The 26,212-nt window shown below is 40.3% G+C and overlaps 1 protein-coding gene across 1 annotated transcript in view; it reads right to left on the reverse strand.

Annotated features, from left to right (window-relative positions):
- Nucleotides 1–626: 626 nt before the first annotated feature.
- setd1a (SET domain containing 1A, histone lysine methyltransferase) overlaps nucleotides 627–26,212 on the reverse strand; it is a 48,294-nt gene continuing 22,708 nt past the window's right edge. Inside the window, exons 16-21 of the mRNA XM_036147739.1 lie at nucleotides 22,104–22,455; nucleotides 19,751–19,932; nucleotides 6,954–7,064; nucleotides 5,618–5,737; nucleotides 2,652–2,789; nucleotides 627–2,552 (exon numbers count right to left, since the gene is read on the reverse strand). Coding sequence (XP_036003632.1) covers nucleotides 2,379–2,552; nucleotides 2,652–2,789; nucleotides 5,618–5,737; nucleotides 6,954–7,064; nucleotides 19,751–19,932; nucleotides 22,104–22,455 — 1,077 coding nt within the window. The 3' untranslated portion in view covers nucleotides 627–2,378. The remainder of the gene's footprint in view (nucleotides 2,553–2,651; nucleotides 2,790–5,617; nucleotides 5,738–6,953; nucleotides 7,065–19,750; nucleotides 19,933–22,103; nucleotides 22,456–26,212) is intronic.

Consider the following 26,212-nt stretch of genomic DNA (forward strand, 5'->3'; position numbering starts at 1 on the left):
TTAAAAGGGAAAAAAAAACAACAATAAAAAATAAATGAATGAAAGGTATGTACATGTTTCCTCGTCATGGAGAGAGGAATTAGGAACAACATATTTACAGCTTGGAATCGGTTTGTTTCTACGAGAAACAAACATCTCTACAATATTTACATGTACTTCTTTGATTTTTATTTTTATTATTTTTTTTTATTTCCTTTTTTTCCCCCCCCGGTAGTAAATAGTCTTGTGTTGTATGGAAAGCCTTTTGTTGCAACAAGCGTTATAGTACAGGGATTTTCTGGTGGCGGAGGGGAACACAAAAAAAACAAAAATTAAAATGAAAAAGGGAGTCTAGTTAAAAGCTCCAACATCGAAGTTAAACTTTGGACGGCCAGAGCTGTGTGGAACAAAAAAAAAAAAGAAACAAAACAAAAAAAGCCCCGCTTGCTGCAATGCAACGCTCACCCTTACCCAGCAGGAACGCCGCCATTCAGCCACCTTCACAGACATCCACTGCAAACCAATCATTTTTTTGCAAAGGTTGTCGGGTTTGTTGCTAGCAGCTACACACTTATCTAAAATAAATAAATACTAGTGAATTCCGGAAAAGCAGAGGAGGGAATATCTTTTTTTTTTTTTTTTTTTTTTGTTTTTCTATTGAAGATATCGGAACTTATTAAGCAACAGAACATCTGCCTTTCACCAATAAACCAAGTTTGAAACCTTTTGACTTATTTTCAAGCTGAGAAAAGAATCAGCAGAGAGTCTGAAATAAAAGGCCGACATTTTTGTGTTACAGACTCATCCTGTCACTCATATTACTGATATACGTGCTTTTAAAAGGCAAGGCGACAACTGGCTTAGAGCTGACGGTTCCTACAGTTTTCCCTTCTTATGCCAAATTTTTATGGACTCAGATGCATTTTTTTTAATATAAAATCTTGGATATTTGGGTGCAAACTATTCATAAATTCAAAAATCTATCTATTGGATTAGCCGAATATGGTTTGGAGTATCCTACAACAAATATAAACTTTACCAATAGTAAAAAACTCATTTTTAGTGTTTTGACATTTTAACCAGACTTCTTTAACTCTCCCGTTCAACCTGAACTAGAAGTTGTCTAAAGTTTAAAGCATGGTTTAATGGCTCACACTGATGGGTAAAATGTTAAAATCAAGGTTGTATGTGGCTAAATTAAGAATGTCGCTTTAATATGAATCATTTTCAGATTTTTGTCCTTTAGAAAACTATGGATGAGAGAGATTTGATGTAAAATTTAACATTTTCTACATTGAATTGTCTTTTTTTTTATGCACTAATTCAGACCTGAAAGGTGGATTTTCTTTAACTACGCAGGAACCCTGACAGCAAATAACTACTGTTTGCACTTGTTTATATGGTTTAGCTAAACTAAAGGGTGCTTTATGCATATAAGCCATTTGCAACATTTTGGAAGAATCTGCATGACCGTCATACAGAAGAAATGCAGAATGCATAAGAATGCCGCAGATAAAAGCAGGTACATCAGTATCCACACATCGTTGAATTGGAAAAAGACACAAATAAAAAATAAAAAAACATTTGTTTTGCTGCTATGAGAGATATTAACACTTTTAGGCGACACAAGACTGTTTGAAATCAGATGGTTAATGCACAGAACAGAAGGGACACAGGACTGGTTGAATCAAAAAACCCATTTTTTTGGGGGGGAGGAGGAGGAAGCCATTTCGGTTTAAGACGCTTTCAATAAATGCAACAAAACAACAATACTATTTAAGCACAGCGAGATTATTCCAATGAATGCTGCAGGGGAGGAGAAAAAAAAAAAAAAAAACAAGTTCCAAACCAACCATCAAACTCAGGAATCTTGCATAACTGAAAAACCCCTACCTGAAAGAAGTTTCTTCATTCTAAAAAGTTTGCCCGACGACGAGCGATTTTTAAAAACCCTGAATTAATCTGGCATTCCTGTGCGTTTGTGTGGCGGTGAATCTAGACGGCGGCTGAAAAAGAAAGGATCTAACACTTTAGAGGGGTTATTATTGTCTATCAAACGGATGCTGGCGCGGGAATAGAAAAAAAAAAAAAAAAAACTTTCATGACTCCTTCAAGGGAGAACTACAATACTGGCGAGGAGAAGCCGCGGATGAGGACCTCCGCCGATGCCGAGTCACACAAACCCAAACCAAAGGGGGGGGGGGGGCTTTAACGACAACGAAGAGTGTGCGTGAAAAGTGCAAGTGTGTGCGACGCCGTTTCCTCCTTACTGAAGGGACCGCCGAGGCCGTCCAGGAAGGGAGGCGGGCCTGCTGACAGGGCTTTGTGTCAGGGTGAAAGGAGCGGGAAGTAATCCAGCTGCAAAGACGGAGGGGGGGGGGGGGGGGGAAGTGCTGTCGCTAGTTGAGCGTCCCCCGGCAGTTCTCCGTCCCACACAGGCACGGGATCTTGTTCTCCTCCAGGGGGAATTTGTAGTCGTAGGTGATCTCCTCGTTGACGGCGATGGGCTGCTTGGAGTAGATCACGATCTTCTTCTGCGACTCTATGGTGATCACCTTGGCGTAGCAGTTCGGCTGCGGGCGGAAAAAAGGAGACGAGGGTTACGGTTAGGAGCTGCGGAGCGGGACGTCGGCGGGTAAAAGGGGGGGGTGGGGGGGGGGGGGGATACTCACGGTGCAGCAGTGGTTGATGAACCGCGCCAGGTTGCCGCACTTGGTGGCGTCTATTATCGTGTCGTGGTCGACTCTGAACAGGTAGCTGCTCCCGATGCCCTGCTGAGCGTACCGCTTCTCTCGGTTGTCGGCCACCATCTGAGTGAAAAAAAAAATAATTAAATTAATATGTATGAAATTAAATTAATACGCATGAAAAACAGCAGCAGAGGTCCAATAACCTGACTCACGCCAGACGCATGTCGCTCCGTCTAGCTCCACTCATCCATCTGGGACTGATCTATAGGAATTGCCTTTACTGAAGGCTGGGCCTTATCAAAAATCCTTGCATATGATTGGATAAGCCACTTGTCTGTCATCTTTATCGACGTGCTATTTGAAACCACTCACACCGAAGCTAACCCGTGACGCTGTGAGAGCTTTTTTTTTTTTATGTGTTTGCGGTTCTAGAGGCACGTGTTTTATTGACAGTGAGCTGACAGGAAGAGGGGGGAAGACAGGCGGCAAAGCGCCGCGGGTCGGAGTCGATCCCGGGCCGACAACGTCGAGGACTAAAGGCCTCCTAATATGGTTCACGCTAACCGCCACGGACGCGCCCCGGAAAACAAAACTTGCCAAATCCGGTCGGGAGAAGGACGAAAACATGGTTTCCACCAACAAAAGCCTTCAGAGGCGTTCTCTGATGTTCTTTTAATGAAACAATATTAGGTAGATTGAACAACACGGAAGAAATAGCAGCATCAATGTTAACGCTTGCTTCCTCGACGAGCCGCCATTGCTATCAAAACAGTCTCACGTCATGGTCGCGTCTCCACTACGTCACATCTATGAAACTCCAGCCTTGCATCCTTATTGGCTAGACAATAAAATTGGTTGGAGAAATCACTTTCAATGGGAGAGGTCCCAGATGTATGTGAGTGAAGCTAGGAGGAGCGACATCAATCTGGCGGAGTCAGGTTAGAGGTCTAAAGGCCTCTTCGCTAAAATAATTTCTTTAAGGCCTGCAAACCAGCGAGCTGGACCTTCTCGTCAAAATAATGAAATAATCGTAGATTTTCTGAAGGTTTGCCGACGTTTTTTCTTTCAGTCTTTGACAAAACAGCTCACTGTGCAAAATAAGTAGAAAAGCAGAGGACAAGAAGCGCCTGGCCGGACCTGACTAATGCGTCCTCCTTCAGCTGATTATACCGCTGCCTCACCGTGTTTGTCCTAAAATACCACTTTGTGTGTATTAAACATTTATCTCTGGTACCTTTAACAGACTAAATGTAAGAACTGGAAACAAACCGTGTCTCAGAGACAGGCTCCAGTAAAGCATCCTAAAATGAAGGCGCCTGTTATGCGTAGACAGCAGTGCTGTACGGTTTTAGGCCTGAATACGTTACAGATTAAACGAATAGTGGTTTTTGTGTTGTTGTTGTTAAGACCTTAAACAAGCCTGGAGAATTACTGATCAACTCCACTTTAAATTATTACAGAGCCTGGCTGCAAAATCTAAACAAATGAATGACTCAAACTTCACGTTTAATGATTTATGAATATATTCTAAAGACTGTTGTAGCTCCACTCATCCATCTGGGACTGATCTATAGGAATTGCCTTTACTGAAGGCTGGGCCTTATCAAAAATCCTTGCATATGATTGGATAAGCCACTTGTCTGTCATCTTTATCGACGTGCTATTTGAAACCACTCACACCGAAGCTAACCCGTGACGCTGTGAGAGCTTTTTTTTTTTTATGTGTTTGCGGTTCTAGAGGCACGTGTTTTATTGACAGTGAGCTGACAGGAAGAGGGGGGAAGACAGGCGGCAAAGCGCCGCGGGTCGGAGTCGATCCCGGGCCGACAACGTCGAGGACTAAAGGCCTCCTAATATGGTTCACGCTAACCGCCACGGACGCGCCCCGGAAAACAAAACTTGCCAAATCCGGTCGGGAGAAGGACGAAAACATGGTTTCCACCAACAAAAGCCTTCAGAGGCGTTCTCTGATGTTCTTTTAATGAAACAATATTAGGTAGATTGAACAACACGGAAGAAATAGCAGCATCAATGTTAACGCTTGCTTCCTCGACGAGCCGCCATTGCTATCAAAACAGTCTCACGTCATGGTCGCGTCTCCACTACGTCACATCTATGAAACTCCAGCCTTGCATCCTTATTGGCTAGACAATAAAATTGGTTGGAGAAATCACTTTCAATGGGAGAGGTCCCAGATGTATGTGAGTGAAGCTAGGAGGAGCGACATCAATCTGGCGGAGTCAGGTTAGAGGTCTAAAGGCCTCTTCGCTAAAATAATTTCTTTAAGGCCTGCAAACCAGCGAGCTGGACCTTCTCGTTAAAATAATGAAATAATCGTAGATTTTCTGAAGGTTTGCCGACGTTTTTCTTTCAGTCTTTGACAAAACAGCTCACTGTGCAAAATAAGTAGAAAAGCCGAGGACAAGAAGCGCCTGGCCGGACCTGACTAATGCGTCCTCCTTCAGCTGATTATACCGCTGACTCACCTTGTTTGTCCTAAAATACCACTTTGTGTGTATTAAACATTTATCTCTGGTACCTTTAACAGACTAAATGTAAAAAATGGAAACAAACCGTGTCTCAGAGACAGGCTCCGGTTAAGCATCCTAAAATGAAGGCACCTGTTATGCGTAGACAGCAGTGCTGTACGGTTTTAGGCCTGAATACGTTACAGATTAAATGAATAGTGGTTTTATTGTTGTTGTTGTTGTTAAGACCTTAAACAAGCCTGGAGAATTACTGATCAACTCCACTTTAAATGATTACAGAGCCTGGCTGCAAAATCTAAACAAATGAATGAGTCAAACTTCACGTTTAATGATTTATGAATATATTCTAAAGACTGTTGTTTTTTTTTTTTAACTAATGACCTTTAACTGTTGCTGACCAGATGGCACAAAACTAGAAGAAGCAAGCCGATCGAGCTGGCAGAAAAGCTTCAGACTGACCTGTCGGATGTTTTGCCCGACGTACTCTATGACCATCTCGTCGGCGGCGATGGGCTCCATGGCGAACAGGCCCCACTCGTGGATCCGGCTGCGTCCAAAGCGCAGCTTCTTCTTCCGGAACTGCGTGAACAAGAGAGGAGGTGGAAATAAAAACGGGCTCTTTGTTTCTCCACGTGGACTTTTTGCTGCATTAATCAACACTAACACGCTTATAAATAGAGTGGCTCATGTTACTCTTAGCTACCTTTATAGTTTTACTGCTATAGGCTTAGGCTACTGGAGGATATCAGGATCTAATTTTCTCACTCTATAGAGTTCTGTTCTTCAATTATGCATTATGTGTTGTCATTTCTTCTTTAACTTTCTGTTCTCTCTCTTTTCTCTTCATAGTAGGTACACCTGGTCTGGCGTTCTGTTAACTGTGACATCATCCAGAGAAGACGGCTCACCCGCTACTACCATCTAATGTAGAACAGATTACTAGATCAATGTGTGCTTCTGTGCTTTTTTGTCTCTCTTGTTGTGTCTCTGCTCTGTCTGCTGTAACCCCAGTCGGTCGAGGCAGATGACCGTTCATACTGAGCCCGGTTCTGCCGGAGGTTTTCCTTCCCGTTAATGGGGAGTTTTTCTTTCCACTGTCGCTTCATGCTTGCTCAGTATGAGGGATTGCTGCAAAGCCATGGACAATGCAGATGACTCTCCCTGTGGCTCTACGCTTCCCCAGGAGTGAATGCTGCTTGTCGGGACTTTGATGCAATCAACTGGTTTCCTTATATAGGACATTTTTGACCAATCTGTATAATCTGACCCAATCTGTATAATATGATTGAACTTGACTTTGTAAAGTGCCTTGAGATGAGATGTTTCATGAATTGGCGCTATATAAATAAAATTTAATTGAATTAAGTTGTTGATTTCTCTGTGAAGCTTTAAACTAAAGTATATAAGTAAATACATATCTACTGTAACCAACTGTAGTTTCACTAGAATTATTAGAAATCTGTTAATACGAGCAGAAACAGCAACTTTAAGTACTTTCTGTCCACTTCTGTTGCTTATTTCAGACGTTGGAGGCAAAATGCTCTCCACCCAAAGATAATCCCCCTTTTTGGTTTTCTTTTACACATTTTTAGCATAGTTTCATGCTCTGCGTTTGGCTTCGCGTGCCTTTTTTTTTTATTTCAACCACCAGAAACTGACTATTGTTCTTTGCTGAAAGAGACAGCCTGCAGCAGAAATTAAAGCAATATATTGTTCTCCGTATGAAGTTTGCATTCAATGGCGTGTTTGTGATGCCGTGCTCACAGCAGGGGGAATACCCAGGGGTTGGCCGTACCTTTAGCTGGTTCAGTTTAAGTAGGTCAGAGTCCATCACGGCGGTGGTTCCGATGACGGTGAGGAGGCGGCGCTGCTCCGAACGCCTCTCTGATAGCAGCCGATTGGCTCCCTGTTGGGAAAGGAGAGAAACAGGAGAGCTTCAGAGCGGGCGGCCCTGAACGGTGTATCACATTATCGCTTTGGCCTTGAGTGCCGCGGCGCTGCTGATGCAGACGTGCACCTTGACCCGGTTTTGCAATATTCACCCGAGCGCGGGTGAACCTCATATTGAAACAAGTGACGACAGACTTGAACCGAGGACGGGACGGAGTATATACGCCGCCGCGGAGGGAGGTTTCCATTTCCACAACGTAAACTAAACCAAATGTTTTGTTTTTTTTTTATTCCAAGACGATGCCGCCAACCAAATTATTCTCAGCTGACAATTATTCAAGTTTATAGAAAACAGACATCATCGGTTATGCACAGGCTGTTTACTTCATATTTGGACAAAACCATCCCCTAAAGCACAGGTGTCAAACTCAAGGCCCGCGGGCCAAATCCGGCTATCAAGGTAAATTATCCGGCCCTCGAGAGCCAAAAGAAAAGGCATATATCCTTTTAAAGTGTATAAAGTGGCTAAAACTGTGCCTCCTGTAAGTGTAACTCACCCCAATATCAACTTTTTTTGCAGATAAACTGTATAAGCTAGGCCTAAGGGTGCTACTTTTATGTTACTGTGCATTTTTTATACTACCGTGTGAACTGGAATGAAATTATGAAATGAAAAGTATCGTTTCTACACATGCAAGCGGCCCTTTTAATTACTTCATGATGCCAAAGTGGCCCCATATACAAATTAGTTTGACACCCCTGCCCTAAAGAGACCAAAACAAAACATTATTAGCTTTGGCTGTCACTTTGTACATCTTGTATTAAATAATACTGCATGTTGGTTGTTTGTACCTCTGTAATACCTTTTTGGTTTGTTTTGCTCTTTTTATCTCTCTTTCTGCAGGTTATCTTGTCCTCTTTATTTTCTCTACATTGTCATTTTTTCTCCCTTATAATGCTTTTGTCTTCCTTTTTTTTTTCTTTAACCTTCCTGTTTTTGTGTCCACTGAACATGAAATAGTCCCAGCATAAAATCTAATAAAGCTTCTTGCATATATAAATCAAGCGGAGCTCCATGGTGAAAGCAGTAAGGCTCCACTTGTGAAAGTAAAATCTGTTGGGCTCTCTTTGGCATTAAGACAACAATTTTTAACGCTACATTGCCAGACAGGACACATGGGGGGGAAAAAAAAAAATTAAAAAAAATAAATAAATAATATATATATATATATATATATATATATATATATATATATATATATATAAATAAATGTACGTATGCAGGTCAGGCATCGTAAAGCATTAAAATTGGTTCCAGTCTTCATCCAGAGTGCAGCAAATGTATCAAATGCTATTTTCTTCTCGTTTGCGAGATTTCAACTCTCATTCTTTGCGTTTCTATTCAGATGTTTTTCTGTCCCTGAGCGGTGCCCAGCTGTAGTCCTTGAGAGCTCCATCACGCTCAAATCAAATGCCTTTCTTCATCGGCATTCAGTCATTCGGCTCTGCAGATGCCCGATAACGAGCCACTCATGCTGCAGAAGTAAGAAACTGCTGGTTAAAACTTTGCAGAAATCTACAGGACTGCAGTCGGGCGCCCCCTCAGCAAACAAGACTATATATATATTTTTTTTTACAGGAAATATGCACATACTGTGCATATATAACAACAGGATCATCAGCTGCGGCCCATATTTGCTTTTTTTCCTGTATCGCCATCGGCCGGTATGTGCATCTAATCGCCGATCCATTATCCAAAAACAATGGTCAATCACTACGCTTACAGCATCTAACTTTATATAATGTGTGTTTTTTTTCTCCTCCTTCTCCCACTGAACTAAAGAAGCCCTTTTCTCATTAAGTGCAAGCAAAGCACTGAAATTAGAGTCGAGATGCAGGTTTTTTTCCCCATGTACCTTTCAAACTGTGCTCTGAAGCTGATAATATGTTAATATTAGCAGGTTTAAACACTATCTTTGATGAAATTTGCTATCACTGTGCCATTTGTATCATGTAAATGGAGGAAAAAAAAGCAATACTGGCCTTAAGAATGCTCCCCTCCCCAATATAAAATATAATATACACCAATATAGGGTATCAGCTAGACTGATTGGCCTTAAAACAAGCAAACTGTAGGTCAATCTCTACTATACATTTGTCCATGTATAATCAGACCAACCATAGAAAGACCTGATCAAACTAGGCAGACCAGCTTTTGCACAAAAAGGTCAACAGAAGTAAATTTTTCTGCTACCTGGACACAGGCAGAGCGATTCATTGCCTCTGCTCCAAACAACGCAGCAAAGGCTCGTCTGTGCTGCTGTCCTCAGATCATTAGCGATCCCAACTGCGTTAAATTAGGGATGTCGTCAAAACGTGGGCTGCTAACCATCTCCGGTATTATTATTATTGCGGTTATGGTCGACAGCCGATATTTGTTGACATGTACTGCAGTCTTTGATGAGAGGGACCCAGATCTGAATCCAGGTTTGCGTCACGAAGGACATCTGGTGTAAGAACTGCCAAGTCTGCGTGCAAGCTGTGACGGCTTGCTGTGGTGAGCTCTGAATAAAGATGCAGCCAAAAGGACTCGCACACACTTCCCTCCCCTTCGGACCTGCGGTCTCAAACTCCAGTCCTCGTGAGCCGACGTCTGCGCTTCAACACACCTGACTCCAATAAGAGCTCATTAGCAGAGCCTGACTGCATGCCAGTGAGCACTGCAAAAACGGATCTAAAAATAAGTAAAATGTTCTTAAAGTTAGTGTATTTATCCTTGATTTGAGCAGGTAAATAAGATTATCTGCCAATGGAATGAGTATTTTGACCCCTAAAATAAGATAATTAGACACCCTGCACATGAAATAAGATGATTGAGATGACTTGTTCCTATTTTAAGTGCAAAAATCTTATTCCATTGGCAAATCATCTTATTTACCTGCTCAAATCACGGACAAATATACTAGTTTTAAAGAAAAAATTACTTATTTTTAGTTCTGTTTTTGCAGTGAGGTCATCAGGTCTGTAGGGCAAGGGACACTTTTGGGGAAATAAAGTGCATCACTATCCCCGTCACATGACCAAAACCAACCCAACATGGCCAAACCGGTCCCCTCCAAAAACACATGATGGAACTAAATGTCTGTAATTAATTTGTTGCCCCTGTTTTACTTAAAGGGCCGATGCAATACGTTAAAAACAAAAACACAGCCTCTCAAAAACTTTTCTGCTGCCTTGCTTCATAAATTCTGTTAAAATTTTAGTTTTGTGCTAATTTATGTTTCAGTTTTTAAGTCATTTTGTACTGAAATAAAACTTCATAACCTAACCTAGGGCTGGATGATATAGAAAAAAATAGTATATCGATAAAGATGAAATCATATTGATCGATATTGATAATTATCTACAAATTCAAAACATGTTTTTTAAGTGCAGCCCTGGGCATTTTATGCTGTTGCTTAGCAACCTATTTTTAGATACAGAACACAAAGAAACACTGAATTCAAACTCAACCCTTTATTCAACCAACTTTTTACCAAAACTGCAACTTTTTAAAAAGAAAAAAAAAAGATCACATGCTCTCTGTACTTTGAAGGGGGCGGAGCTTGGTGAGTGTTTCTTGGTCTGTGTTGTGATTGGTTAGGAGGACGTAATGACTAATATTAACCTACCTGATTGGCTAGAATGCAAAAGGAAGGAAAACTGTTATTCTATTGAACTTTTTATTGACCCTTTTTTATATTATCGATATAAGTTTATCGATCGATATATATTGTTACTTAATTATCGTCCAGCCCTAATATAAGGTTTGAAAGTGTAAGAGTTGCGTAAGAATCTGTGTCCACGAACATTTTGTGGCGATGCACCTTGACTCAAAAAAAAAGTTAGGAGTTTGGTTTGGAGCAAATTTAAATAGTTTGGAAATTTCTCAACTAAAGTAAGCTAGATGTTTAGGCACAAAATATTCAGTATGGGAGAAGACTAGCATGTCCTATAAGCTAAACATGCAAATGATAAGCTAAACATGCAAATGACGTAAAAAAAAAAAAAAAAACCCAGCAGATAATGAAACATTCACTGAAACTTCCAGTTTCACAAGAGACAATAAGTGCATGTCAGTAACCTGTCTTCGTGGAAAGATGGGGAAGTGGTATGTGTGCAATGGCTGCCGGTAAATGCATTTAGATAGAGGAGGCATTTAAAAAAAAAAAAAGGAAACGCCTCCTCTATCTTTATCTTGCAATGAGAACGCCGCGCAGACGGCTGCTGTGGTCGCAGCAGACGGCATTAAAAACACCGAGCAATTCCCAGAACCAACTTTAACACACACAGAGCAGACGGTAGTGTTCAATAACATCATTATACATAAGGTCTGCAACATGGGGGAAAAGAAATCCCCATTTCTGAACTTTTATACAGCCAATTAAATCGCCCTATGAAAATAATGGCTTCCCTACATTGTTTTTTTCCCCCCTAACTATTCTCTATGGCGACTGTGAGTCATCAGAGGCATTACAAAACAACGATACCACACAAACAGCTCAGGCCCTTCAGAAACTTTTTCCAGGCAACCAAACATTGTGTGAAGCATTAAAAGCCTCGCAACTGACCAAACGTGCGGCAGTGACTGGAAAAGGAAAGTGTGCTTCGTGTCAAGCTGGAGACGGCAGGAGGAAATCGCTTGGTAACATAACAAATCAGCAAAAGTGACATCACATGTGATTAAAAGACACTGGAAAAATGTTTGGTTTAGAAAAGAGACATTTAGCAGATTTAAAATAACATTTTCTGTTTGAAAAAAGGTGGAGCACACTCGAATTATAGAGGATTTAACTTGTGCCTGTCATTAAAAAAAGTACTAATTTCTGATACCAAGGATCCTGTGTCGCCCCTAGAAGCAGAAAAAGGCTAGACAACCCATCAGAAACAACAAAAAAATAGATATAACTGTGAGTCTGGAGCTCCACAGAAGCTAAAAGCCATTTCATCACATTTTCTGACGAAACTGCTGCAACTTTTGCTTTCAAAATTCATTAAAGACCCAGAAAACAATTGCACAAACATACGACGCCAAACTGAACAACAGGAGCTTCTATTGTGCAAAACTGATGCAAATCAGATGAAATGGTGAGGTTTAAGTTTTCCTAACCCATTCTGACCTTATAATGTCCTCCATTATTACTCAGTCCAAGGTGTGTGTGCTCATACCCTGTACTTCTGACCACATTAGGACTCCATCACTTCCGAGAGACACAAAAACTCATTTAAATAAAAGTGCATTTTAATATAGTTCACAATTAAGCCAAATTTAACCTTTAACATAATTAGGTTTTGATTTGTAGCTTATTCACTGGGAAGGACATAAAAAAATCCCCAGGTTTTTTCGACTGGTTTTGTACACATGTTGTAACATGTCATGATACCGAAAGAAGAAAAAAAAAAAAAGACAATGTGGGTTTTTGGGAAGCAAAAAAAATTTTTGGTGGTTGGGATTAGAAATGCAACCAATATGTAGGAGAAATCCCGAACACAAAACCACACAACACAGAATAACCAGAAACATTAAAACATCAAAGATTAGTGGACATTACTTTAAAAACACCAGAATTTACTGAACATTATATCAATTATTGGATACTGGTTTTAGTTTCTGTAGCCGTTCCTGTTGATCCAGTTTCATGGCCACCTGTTAGTGCATTAGATAAAGTAATGGCTTAAATCATTTTGCTCTGTTTAGAGGTGGTCCAGTCACAACTAACTCGGGGAAATGACACAGGATGCACTCATTCAACAGCCGGATGTAACCACAGCTGGATAGAAGCAGAGAGACCACCAACTCATTCAACCATAACGCCTTATAAGCAGAATAGATTCTCTTGTCTTAAAAAGGGAACATGTCCTTTTAAATCCTTCTCTTACACATTTATCGTCCTCATTCAGTTGTGGTCTATCTATATAAAGTGGAAATGTAATCCTTTTGTCTGAATTCCTCATTAATTTCACCCCCCAACTTCCCCTTTTTGCTCCGGTTCTGACCTGCGTCTGAGAACAACTCGTTTTGGTACTGTCTCTTTAAATCTAAGATTTAAAGAGCTCAACTCCACCCTTTTCGGCCATTTTTGCAGTCTGCTGGGGGACGGTGTAGTGAACGAGCAAACTTATCCACTAGTAGCTTCGCCTACAAAGTCGTTGTGAGAAATAAAAACACTGGATTTGCAAAAATCGTTAACCCTGCAGCTGATGACCTTGTTAAGCATCTCTGCAAAAAAATGCTTTATTGTTCTAAAAACAATAAGAGAAAACAGAACGGATTTAAAAGTATGACCCAAACAGAATATAGAGATATCTACGCAGCATCTGGATAAACTACATTCAGATCTTCGGCACTTCTAGAGGTTCCAGGTACACAGCAGCATGGATTTAAGGGCTAAAAATCTGGAATTTTGCATGATATGTCCCCTTTAAACAATCATCATATAAACGTCTGAAGGTTTTGTCATTTCTAAGAAAAACATCCTGTTCTATTTTTCTTTTAATTCAAGATAAGATAATAAATGAGGATATCATTTTGAGTAATTTAACAGACCTGCAGATGTTTTCCGTCTTTACTGGCAGTCACCATTTATGGTTTCTGTAATAAATATTTTGGGTCCAACCGCACATACTTCTGCCTCTAAAAACTGGCTGTATTGGGGCATTGACTTTTACTTTAACCAGGAGACTGTGACTATCAAAGACAGAATACAACTTTGTCAGAAACATTTCCTGTAAAAAGCCACCGTGATCTAGTTTTTGATAGTTTTTTAATGTTGAAACAACATTTTAAAAAAAAGGATCTGCAGCAGAAATGATGAACCCATGTAAAATGATGCTCAAACCAAACTGCAACCAAAGCAAAGATAATTAATATTTCACCCAGAACTTTTGTATTTATATAGTGATCCAATGCTTGCCTTTAATCACAGCAATCAAGCTCAACAGCAAACAAAGTAAATTAGGTCTGAATTAACTTTAAATCATCTTTATTTGTTTAGCTGAGTCACAATTAGATCTGCTCCTTAAAACCGAGCTTTCAATGTAATATATCCCATTTTATTGTTGACTCGAATCAACTTTATCTACATATTTTACAACCATTAAAGCCGGGAAATATTTCAAAGCGAACATGCCTGTGCAAATTCTCAGTTATTCGGGTCATGGCGACTTAAATCGGAGGCAAACAGACTTTTGTTCAGTTCTTTCTGACGACGTTTCTACACCTATCCAGGAGTCTTTGTCAGTCCTGGCTGCTTGCACTGAGCAACCTGCTGCTGTTTTTAGGGACATGGAGGCCCATCATTGTAGGCACTCTGCCAGTCAGTGACACACCACCTACTGTCCTGAGTCACTAGAGGATACTGGTTGGTGTGGGTGGAGTACGTGGTCACCTGAATCATGATGAGATGCTGATGTTATCTCTCTGGAATGTGATGGAGGACCGAGCTGTAAACACTGGAGAGCTGGAAGCTCAATCCTCTGTTTAGGGTTCTGGCTTCTTCCACCCTTCTTTCAAACCATCTCCCTGTCTAAAATCTGGACACCATTGCCGTCAGAAGTGAGTCCCTCTGTGCTGTTTATGTATTTTTTGTTACGTTTTGTTTGTAGCCGTCTGCGTAGCCCCGCCCCGCTAGCCTCGTGAGACCATCCTGATCTCGCGAGCTTTCAAGGTTTCACTCGCAGATCAGTCTGGCTACTCTCCGTTAAAGAAAATTTGGAGCCGTTCACCAAACGAACGTCCAATCAGCGTTGGCTTTGAGGCGGGTTGAGGTGTGACGCAACGAGAAGCGCGACAGTTCAGTCTAAAGAACATGGCGGCTTCAGCCGATGAAACTAGCGTTAGCGTGGCTATCGAGCAAGTTTTATCGGAATTACAGAGTATTTCTTTGCTGAAAGAAGAGCAAAACACTGCTCTGGAGGCTTTTCTCAGAGGAAAAGATGCTTTTGCTCTTCTCCCGACTGGTTTCGGCAAGAGCTTGTGGTTGTGTTTTCGTCTTCGCTTTTGTCATATGCTTCGTTGATCTGATTGGTTTATTTGGCCCGTCTGTCACCAACATAGGCCAATCAGCTAACCAGTATTTTCGCCCCTTCCCAAAATTACTTCAACAGAAGGTTTCCAGGTGGATATGCGGAGCTAATCCACCTGGCAGCGTCAAGTTACCGCCCCGCAGCATTAGATCACAGACACAACTCCGCTCAGCTGTGGTTTTAGGTGTTCTCTCTTTGGGATGTTTTTGCCTGAGGTGTGTTATTAAGGTTTCAAATTTACAGGTGTGTTGTGTCTGGAGACAACTCACCTGAGTTTCTCAGACACTCCTGACACATACTGTATGACAATGTTCTTACGCCTCTCTGTTTCGTTTTATCTGCTAGTTTTTTTTTTTGCTGGTCAATTTAATGGCCAGTTAGGATAACCACATGCCTAAAGGGATTTACTGACATGCTTGTCTTCTTTTTTTGTTTCTTCTCTGTGGCAGAGCGAACGTTGTCAGCCTGATTACTCAGATAACAGAGAGTTTGTGCTCCTGTGGGTGATGTGAATCTGAACGCAGATATTGGTCTCTGTGGTGGGCTTCCGGTAAACTTCAGTTTTCAAGATCCAATCTGCCTCAATGTGCACAACACAGTCTAGAAAAGGCAACATGTTGTTCTCGGTATCCTCTCTGGTAAACTCGATGTTTTCCAATGAGTTGATGCGATTGGTGAATACCTCACCGTCTTTGAATTGTATTTTGACCCAAGTGTCATCCACTTATCTAAACCAGTGAGTTGGTGCTGTTCTCTTGTAAGCATTAAGCGATCTGCTCTCCACCTCCTTCATGTACAAATAGGCCACCATGGGTGCCATTTCAACGTGAATTGCAGAAAAACTGCCAAATTTACATCACTTCAAAAATCAAACTGCAGAAATTTGTTAAACTATTGTTAAATGAATCAAGTCTCAATGTAATTTTAGATCAATGTTATTTAACCAGCTAACTCTGGTTTGCAGCTCTACTTAAATTAAGACAGCTTTAAGTTGGCTATGCATATATTTTCTTATAGAGCATTAACTTAAATACCATTAACCCACTTAGTGAATCAGAATACACGTGTAACACCGGGTGCAAACACGCGTACTTGGACCAATTTACTTGTGACTGCAACAACTGAGACACATAAATAGTATCGGGTTTAATCATGGCCTCAATATAAAGCCACTGACAGCTGTTTTAGGAGCCCGTTTCATTCCAGCCAGTAAACACGATGCACGAAGTAGCTCAGATAAATAAAACCGAATGCCATCTCTGAATGCACAATAAGTCAAACCAAGACGCAGATGGACTATAGCTGCAGGGATTCCTCTCAGCGAAGAGCAGTAAAACTGGGGCTACAACTCAAGATTAACCAAAATTGGACAATAACAGATTAAAAAAACAAAAAAAACTGTTACACTGTCCAATTAATCTGGATTTCAACATTAACATTCAGAGGGTCTGGTCAGACGATGCAACTTTCATTATTGATGTACAGCTGAAATATCATGATGATGTTATCATGAAAATATGAACTAAAGTCTCAGAGGACTGTTTGTTTCCCACATTCAACCAAGATTAAAGGCCAATAGGGGTCCAACCAATCCAGCATAAGCAAGACTAACCTAATAAAGTGGCCTCAGGTGTAAATAGTCAGAATTTATACAACCAACACTCTTGAAACCAAACTTTTCGTCACACGGGACTAAACTGTCCAGTCAATGGAACTCGAGGGTCAAAAAGTGATGTTGATTTTTTTACTTGCTCTAAATCAGGGGTGTCAAACATACGGCCCACGGGCCGGATCCGGCCCGCCGAACAATTTAGTCCGGCCCTGTGGCTAAATGCATTATCATTATAAAAAAAAAAAAAAAAAAAACAGTGTCCAGACAGGACACTGTTTTTTCCAGTGTCCTGTCTGGCAATGTGGCAATAAGATGCCACAAAGAGCTCATCAGATTTGATTTTCACAAGTGGACAAGATAAAAGGAAGAGAATGATAAAACAATTATTGAAAAAAAACATGTACTTCGTTTAATTGAAAATATGCAGTTCCTATATTGTCCACGAGGGGCGCTGTGTTTTAATTAGCAGATTAAGCTTCAGGTGTGGAAAAATTTAAATCATTTCTTAATTTTTATCTGTTTGATGTATTTTGTCATGCAGGACAGTGTTTTTAAGTTCCAAAAAATGTGAATAAATGTTTTTCAACATTGTACAATCACTGTGATCAGTTCTTGTGCATAATGCACTTAAGTAAATGTTTAACTGAGTAAAAGTATTGTTGAAATTGCACATACTTTTCTTAAAAACGCTGAGGTTATTCATAATATATTGTGTAAAAGTGAAATTAATTTAATATAAAAATCAACAACAAGTCCACTTTTATTAGTTCTATTTAATCTTGCAATGAGTTTACTCGTGTGGCCCTCTTGAGATCAGATTAAGCTGAATGCGGCCCCTAAACCAAAATGAGTTTGACACCCCTGCTCTAAATAAATATGATAATTTTAAATAAACAAATCACATAAACAAATCAAATCAGGTTTTCTGTTGGAAATGAATGTGTAAATCATTGCAGATCCACAGGTAAAAAGGGGTTTTGCTGATTTGTTGTACTAAAAGATAGTCATTCAGTTTACTCATTATCTTTAACAATTTAATTTGACTCTTTAACAATAATAATAATAATAATAATAATAAACTGAACTCTTTTAGAAGTAGCATTATAAGAACGTATAAGGATTTTGGTCAGTTGTTCTTCGAAAACACTTGGTGTATTTAGCCAATGTTAATAAACAAATTCCAAGCAGATTTTAAGGCAGCAAAATCTGTATATGAGTAATCAAATGTCATGGCTCCTTCTTATTATGTAATTAAAGAGAATGTGAAAAGTTTGGTTAGTAAAAAGATGAAGACTTTCTGTTATACTTAATATTTTCAAAGTAAGATTTTAACTTTTCAGTAATAATTTTTGCCTTAAGTTAAAAAAAAAAGTTTCCATCTGCATTAGCCACCTGTGTTTGTGGATCAACGATTTCTTGAAATGCAGCTGAAGGGGGGGCACACAAAATCAGTATAAGGGCCACAAATGGCCCTCGGGCCGCACTTTAAACTGTCAGCAGACGAGGAACGAGCCTTGCGGTGTTTGCTAAATCTTCTGTTCAGACTTGTGATGCCGCATTCACTCATCCTGCACAACCTGACAGCACGGAAAGAGCGGGGAGTGTCTTCAATTGATAATCTGGGGATTAAGTGTTTTCTTCAACGGGTCCATTCTTTTAAATTAGCTTCTGATTGATGTTCATATTCATTGTTTGCTTTTAGTGCATTCATCTGGTTGCCAAGAACTGCGTGAACAACAAGTTGCGGAAAGAAAGCAAAATAAATCTTATTCATAAAATCCAGAGACACTTTGGTCTTCTCTTTTTACAGAGAAAGTGGTTTCTAAACTTTTTTTGTTTTGTTTTCAGGAGTTTTAAACATGTGTCGGCCACCCGCTTCACACCCAGCCACATTGGATTACTCCATGCAAACTTAAAAAACCCCCAACTTAATTTAATTTAACGAGCAAACCGCCTACATTTAAATCTAATGATTTACTAGAAGAAAAGACAGAACTGTTGCATAAAATCAAACCCAGATAGGACCCTCATGGTTAGGGGTTGGTTTGTCAGTAATATGAGAGTTTCTTGGGGACGAACGCCACTTGTGTTGCATTTGTTACGTTTTCGACAAGTTACTTCACTATTTGGCATCAGAACCTTGCGGGCTTAACAGACGCAAACCACCCATATTTCTCTGCCAACCAAACTCCTACATGATGTTATTAGCTCACTTTATAAAAATACATCATATTTATATCAGTTGCCAAACTGTGAGGAACGCTTGTTAGGCAGTTTAAATCTAAAACAATATAACTCTTGACTATTTGCACTGCAAAAACGGGTCTAAAAATAAGTAAAATGTTCTTAAAGTCAGTGTATTTGTCCTTGATTTGAGCAGGTAAAAAAGATTATCTGCCAATGGAATGAGTATTTTGACCCCCAAAATAAGATTATTAGATATACTGCACTTGAAATAAGGTGATGGAGATGACTTGTTCCTATTTTAAGTGCAAAAATCTCATTCCATTGGCAAATCATCTTATTTACATGCTCAAATCAAGGACAAATACACAAATTTTAAGAACATTTTACTTATTTTAAGTTCCGTTTTTGCAGTGTGGTAGTCCCTGTGGGGTGTAGCGAGCCAAGTAGGCGTCTTTGATGCGGGGGGGGGGGGACCCCGGTATGTATCTCGGGTTGCGTCTGGCGCTAAAACTGTGTGCAAGTTGCACTGAGTTGCTGTGGCGACCCCTAAATAAAAAGGGAGCAGCTGAAATGCCGAATTAAAAAGACGCACCCCACAGTGTGTTTTTAGTTTTAGACAGAGTTCTTTCATTTTATACCTAATAAACACAGCCCAGCGGCCATTTGCACATAAGATAAACAGCTACCGAGCGCTCCGAAACGCCTTTTATTGCATCTAAATGTTTAACTAAAGTGGGAAATAACGTTAACGATCGGTAAAAACAACATAAAAAGTTAGGAGGGAAGCACAGAAGTGTGTTTGCTGCTGCATAAACCTCCGAGACGAAGGCCCCACTCACCGAGCTGTCGACGTTTTCCACTTCCCGTATGACCTGCTCAGGCAGGTCCAGGTCCAGGTAGACGTCCTTCTCCTTGCGGCTGATGGCGTAGTAGCCCTCGCTCCTGGCACATCCGGTCAGATGCTCCCGTAGCTGGCTGTCGGCGGCCTTCTTTTTGCGACGGGGGTTCGGCAAATTGGTCAGTGCAGGTCATAGGTCAAGGACAAAGACACAACTTAAACATTTGATTCCCTATTTTACATGTTGGCTAAGATAGTGACAGATTCTCTGGAAGTTTGTCCAGGAGTGAATGCTGCTTGTCGAGACTTTGATGGGTTTCCTTATATAGGACATTTTTGACCAATCTGTATAATCTGATTGAATTTAACTTTGTAAAGTGCCTTGAGATGACATGTCATCCAGGTCATGGTCATTCCAAAAAAGTAAAATAAAGCAACTGGACTTGTTTTCCATAGTTTGAAGCAGTGTTGTAGTCAAGTCACTATGCCTCGAGTCCGAGTCAAGGTTCGAGTCTCCAGTGTTCAAGTCCGAGTCAAGTCCAAGACATTAAAAAAAAAATCTGAGTCGGGTCTGAGTAGGGTTGGGAATTGAAAAGATTTTCACGATTCCGATTCCCTTATCGATTCTGTGAAACGATTCGATTCCTTTTCGATTCTCTTTTCGATTCCAATTTGGGGAAAAAAGAAGAACAAACAGTTTGATGATGAGCATCAACTTTGTTTACTTAACTATCACACGACCTTACAAACTAACAAGGTCAAGATGTCCACAGAAAATGTGCAACTGGAGTATCATTTATATTTGTTTAAATAAAAAAGGAATATAAGAACAAACTTAAATACAGTAGATGAGTTGTTTAGAATAAAAGAAAATGTAAGTTTGTTGTGACAGTTGCTTATTAATCTCTCTTTAGATAACCTCAGTCATCTAAATCTAATGGAGAAGCCATCCGTTTAATGAAAAAGCATTACTGTACAATTTTGGGAAATAAACTCATCTCCCCCTGATTTAAATAAACGAGCGTCACCTTTCTCTCGCTCCCTGAACTGCGGAGCAACTTTGTAGCATGTTTTGTTACATCCATTGCAATACCTAGAATCATGTAAGAATTCAAGCTACCAGTAGTTCTAATTAAACATGCTACTAATGAAGGGCTGGATTAACGAGAAAGGCACACTCCCTTAATAACCCCAAAGAGAGACAGGAAATTGGTTTATTTCCAGAAATGGCATATGATTTACTAGGAACCAGTCAGTGATGTAAAACTAGCTACTTACCACCAGAGTTGCCTTCCATGCTGGTCGTAACTTTGGCTTCTGTCCGGTAAGAATCAAAAACACGGCATTCATTAAATTGTATGCCATATTGTGTGCACAGGTGTTTCTGCCTGTTGGATCTATTTCCTCCCGCGGATGTATATGCCATTTTGCAATGATTGCAAAGCGCCTCGTTGCAATCTTTCTCTTCCTTAAAATGAAACCAAACTTTCGACCGCTTCCCCCGATGGGGCGGCATTTTTTTTGTTTGGTTTTTCGCCTGGTCACGTCGTACTTGCTTACTGAATGCCGTGTGCGTAACTTACGTAAAAACGTGACGTAACTTGCGTAACTTGCTCAGAGCCGCAGCACAACGGAATCGAAAAGAGAATCGTTTAGCGAGCTGCCAAACGGTGCCACAGAATTGAAAAACACGGAACCGGTTCTGAACAGGAACCGGTTTTCGATTCCCATCCCTAGGTCTGAGTCGAGTCCACTACTCATCCGAGTCAAGTCCGAGTCGAGTCTTTATTGATCAAGTCGAGTCCAAGTTCCGCACTAAAGTAAGCATAGCCTACGTGTTTTTAAACTAAAAAAAATAATCCACACTCCACCACATTGCACTAATAATTTAGATATTAAAATCATACACCAAATAATATTCTAATGACATTAAAATTATAGCCTAACGATATAAAAAAAAGTCGAGTCTTTTTCTCAATTTCCGAGTCAGAATGATCTGAATGTAGGAGTCCGAGTCCAAGTTCCAGTCATCAGTGCTCAAGTCCGAGTCAAGTCACGAGTCTCTAAATTTAGCTAATGACTCGGACTTGAGTTCGAGTCTCGGACTCAAGTACTACAACACTGGTTTGAAGACGTATCGCTTCATATCCAGCTTTTTGAATTGAGAAAGCTTCCTGAATAGGAAGCGAAACGTCTTCAAACTATGGAAAACAAGTCAAGTCGCTTTGTTTTTTACTTTCTTGAGATGACATGTTTCATGAATTGGCGCAATATAAATACAATTTTACTGAATTGATGGTTTGTCCACTTATAGACAAGTTTGTGGGGCGAAACCAGCTCACTGCAAAGGATATCAGTGTGATTGACCCAGTGGGTGTCGTTGAGCCAGTCAGAACTGTGGTCGTCCTGTAGCAACTTCTCATAAGTCTTCTTCAGGAAGCTCAAGTCTTCCCCGTCCAGACCGGAGTTCCAGATGTCATAAAGGATTGTCATTTGCTCAAACTCGCTGCGGTTCTCGAACTTTACAGGTAGCGGCTCCGGCGCCGGTCTGGGTTTGGCCCAGCGCTGCGGCGTTACCCCGGCCTCCTGCAGGAAGAGGCGCTCGCTCTTCCTGACTTCTTCGACCGCTTCGTTGTCCGTGTCAGAGCTGGACAGCTCGCCAGACTCCAGCTCCTCCACATCGACGTCTTCCTCAAAGTCCGATTCCTGCCGGGGGGGAAAAAGAAAAGGCTCGGTTAAGACATCCATGATATATTGTTGGTAACCTTTACGCTGCAAAAAACTAAAATTGAGTCAAATTTTCTTGAACTGAGTGCATTTGTCCTTGATTTGAGCACGTAAATAAGATGATTTGCCAATGCAATGACATTTTTGCACTTAAAATAGGAAGAAGTCATCTCTTGCATCTTATTTCAGGTGCAGTATATCTAATTATCTTATTTTAGGGGTCAACATACTCATTCTATTGGCAGATAATCTTATTTACCTGCTCAAATCAAGGACAAATGCACTAATTTCAAGAAAATTTTTACTTATTTTTAGTTCCGTCTTTGCAGTGTAGGCTTCTCTAACATCTTTTATGCCATTTAAGAAGCTTTTACGGTGAGTGAAAGAATTGTCCTATATTTTGTTTCTTTTTTTTAAGCATTCCCAATATAAGTTCCTAAATGTATGCCGCTACGTCTACAGTCCTCTAGGTGCTCTCCTTCTGAGAGAGCTTCTTGTTTGCTGTCAGGTCTGCTGTCACACCTTGATGCACAGCAGCTGAAATCAGTCCCACCTCATCACTGGACTGCATAGAAGCAGCTAAAGCAGAAGTGCGTCAGCGGTCGCCATGATAAGGGCTGAATAGTGCAGAAAGTAAGGAAGGAGGTATCAAAAAGAGCCTGTATGCTCCCTCCTGAGGCTCGTTTGGCCTAGGAACCTCGCAACGTTCCTTACCAGATCGACTCGGGTCCTGCGCCTTCTGATGACGTCACTCTATGTGGTTGGTTTAACGTTTGCTCAATTGCGCAAAATATTGTAATTGGTCTGGACAACTTACTAAAGTAATTATAGCGGGGTGTAGGTTTCATTCGAGAGCGGGATTGCGGTTTGTAAACGGACAATTTTACGAAGAAAATCGCCATGGTCCCTGCGCCTCCCGATGACGTCACCTTATGGCAACACCACTCAAACAAACTAGATAGAGCCCGCGGTCTGCATTTGTAACGAATCAATTTTATTACGTTAATTTAGCGGTTTCTTTTTTCTCAAAAGCTTGAACAAATATTCAAGCCATTTTACAAAAATAAATAAATCAATAAATAAAATCAACAAATATTTGACAATTGGCTCAATGTTTGGAAGAATATTGTTAACAAAAATGGAAGGGCTAGCCAGACTAATTTATCCAGCATATATCTTAAATGTATCAAATACCACAATAAAAAAAGAATCAAATTCATCACAATTTCATCTGGAATAATAAAAAAACATGTGATCAGAAAGATCAGTACAAAAAGGAGGAATGAACGTTATTGATTTTAAAGTGATGAATGCCGTGATAAAATTAAATTTGGCTGCTGACTTTTATTAAAAATGAAATGAGTTTATGGTTTAGTTTCCCTTCACAACTTAAAAAAAAAAATTGGAGGAATTAAATTTCTCTAAGGTTGTAACTTTGATCCTGCAAAATTACCGATTAAATTGTCAGACTACCACATAAGTATTCCAAAATGATGTTAAAAGTTTTCAAGCCTCGACTAATTTACAGGAAAATAACCGTAAATTAACAAAATTGATTTGTAACAAATGGAGACCGCGAGCATAATGTAGTTTGATTTGAGTTGCCATATATAGACATCATCGGGTAGCGCCCGAGACGATCTGGTACCTACACCGGCACCAAGAACCCTTAAGGCATCCCACAATCCTTTCTGTCACGTAATAACGTCGGAGAAAAGGCGGTCTGAAATCGGCACAGGGTTTTTCCCCTAAATAAATACTAGAGTTTTTCAAGTTATTACAAGAGTTTTTCCCGCTAATTAAATATTCTATAATTAGAACAACCGTTTGTTGACGCTGTTAAAACTCTGACGTCGTTGCATTGCAAACAGGGAACTAAAAGCAAGGAAAATTTTATTGAAATGAGTACTTGTAATTTAATTTTAGTAGGCAGGTTTAAATGATCTGCCAGTGGAAAAAAAAAAAAGAATCTTTGCACTTCATCACCTTATTTCAAGTGCAGTTTATCCACTTATCTTGTTTTATGGGTCAAAATGCTCATTCCATTGGCAGACAATCGCATTTACCTGCTCAAACCAAGGACAAATGCACAGATTTCAAGGAAGTTTTGCTTACTTTTAGTTCCCTTTTTTGCAGCGTACATGACGGAAACGCACATGGATGACGAGAGTCAAATCCGGGCATCTGAAAATGAACTACAAAGCGCGCGTTGCTCTCTTCTCTTCGGACATTTTCGTTGATTTCCGTGAGGTGGGCTGCGCTGATACGAGTTTATCGCGGCGAACGCCGACGCACTTCCTCTTTGGTTAAGAGTCCTGACCAATTAAACCTTTTTCGCATGCAGCCACACTCGTCCAGTGCTGCTCTTTCATTTTGGGCCTCTGTGATTTGGTTGCTCAGACAATCAGTAATTCTGTGGTTCGCTCGGTTTTCTTTCTGTACCGATATATTTTAGAATACTTTGTGTTAGATGGAAACCTTGGTAGGGGTTCGCTACCATTTTCCCTTCATGTTTTTCACCTGTTTTGTTGCCAGCCAGGGAAATTACGCATTCTACCTTTTTGTTTTGGTAGATATGAGTTTTTTTTTTCTTTCTAGTCAGAACGGGGCATTTTTGTTTGTTGCTTTTGGCCTTAGAGACCCTGAAGTTAACCGCTTCTCCTCGTCTTCGTCAAAACCTGAACGGTAGAAAATGAATACCTTCTGAGCTGAGCTTGTTTCCACGTTTGTTGGTCGCAAGATTTACTTTGTAGATTTTGCGCCTCTTAGATTTCACCTTAGAGGGTTGCAACATGTGGACATCGGCAAGAACACCTACGACATACATTTTTGCACTGCAAAAACAGAACTAAAAATAAGTTACATTTTCTTAAAATAAGTGTATTTGTCCTTGATTTGAGCTGGTAAATAAGACTATTTGCCAATGGAATAAGATTTTTCCTCTTAAAGTAGGAACAATTCATCTCCATCATCTTTATTTCAAGTGCAGGATGTCTAATTATCTTATTTTAGGGGTAAAGATACTCATACCATTGGCAGATAATCTTATTTACAGGCTCAAATCGAGGACAAATAGACTAACTTTTAAGAACATTTTACTTGTTTTTGCATCCGTTTTTGCAGTGTGGCAAAAGGTTCTCAAACAAAGTCAACGCCTCTAACCCACACGGCATAAAAACATTACAATCGTGTAATTTACCGTAATTTGCCTTGTCTGTCAACAAAAATAATGGATGATAAATGGATGCCACAGTCGGTATATCGCCGTAGGTATTTGCTTATCTGCCTTCGCACACATATCTACTTTAGTCATATCTCATTAAATGTTATGCAAGTCCATCCGGTTCTGGAAAGGTTGCCCATAAGGTTTAGTATGTTTCTAGGAACTGATGAAGATTCCTCCCAGGGAGCTTTGACGAGATGAAAAATGATTGTCGGAGTAGAAGTTCTGGCTCGCTACGTCCGCTCTAACTCGTACCTTTGTTGTTTTATTGGGCTGAAGGCCAAACTGAATGCAGGCCAGTCAAGTTCTTCTTGATACTTTTGGCAATAGAGTTTATGATGTGAGGTTTTTGCCAAAAAAAAAAAGAAGATAATTTAAAACAAAACTGCGCTTGCAGCAATTCTGTAAAACTGTACGTGAAACCTTCCTAAGAAAGGCCTGACGAGCAGCACGTAGCTGGTTCACGTGGTGCATTACTTTATCTAGCATTCGCGCCGTTTTCGCTGAATGCAC

The sequence above is a fragment of the Fundulus heteroclitus genome, chromosome 16, assembly GCF_011125445.2.
Source record: "Fundulus heteroclitus isolate FHET01 chromosome 16, MU-UCD_Fhet_4.1, whole genome shotgun sequence".
Lineage (NCBI taxonomy): Eukaryota > Metazoa > Chordata > Actinopteri > Cyprinodontiformes > Fundulidae > Fundulus > Fundulus heteroclitus.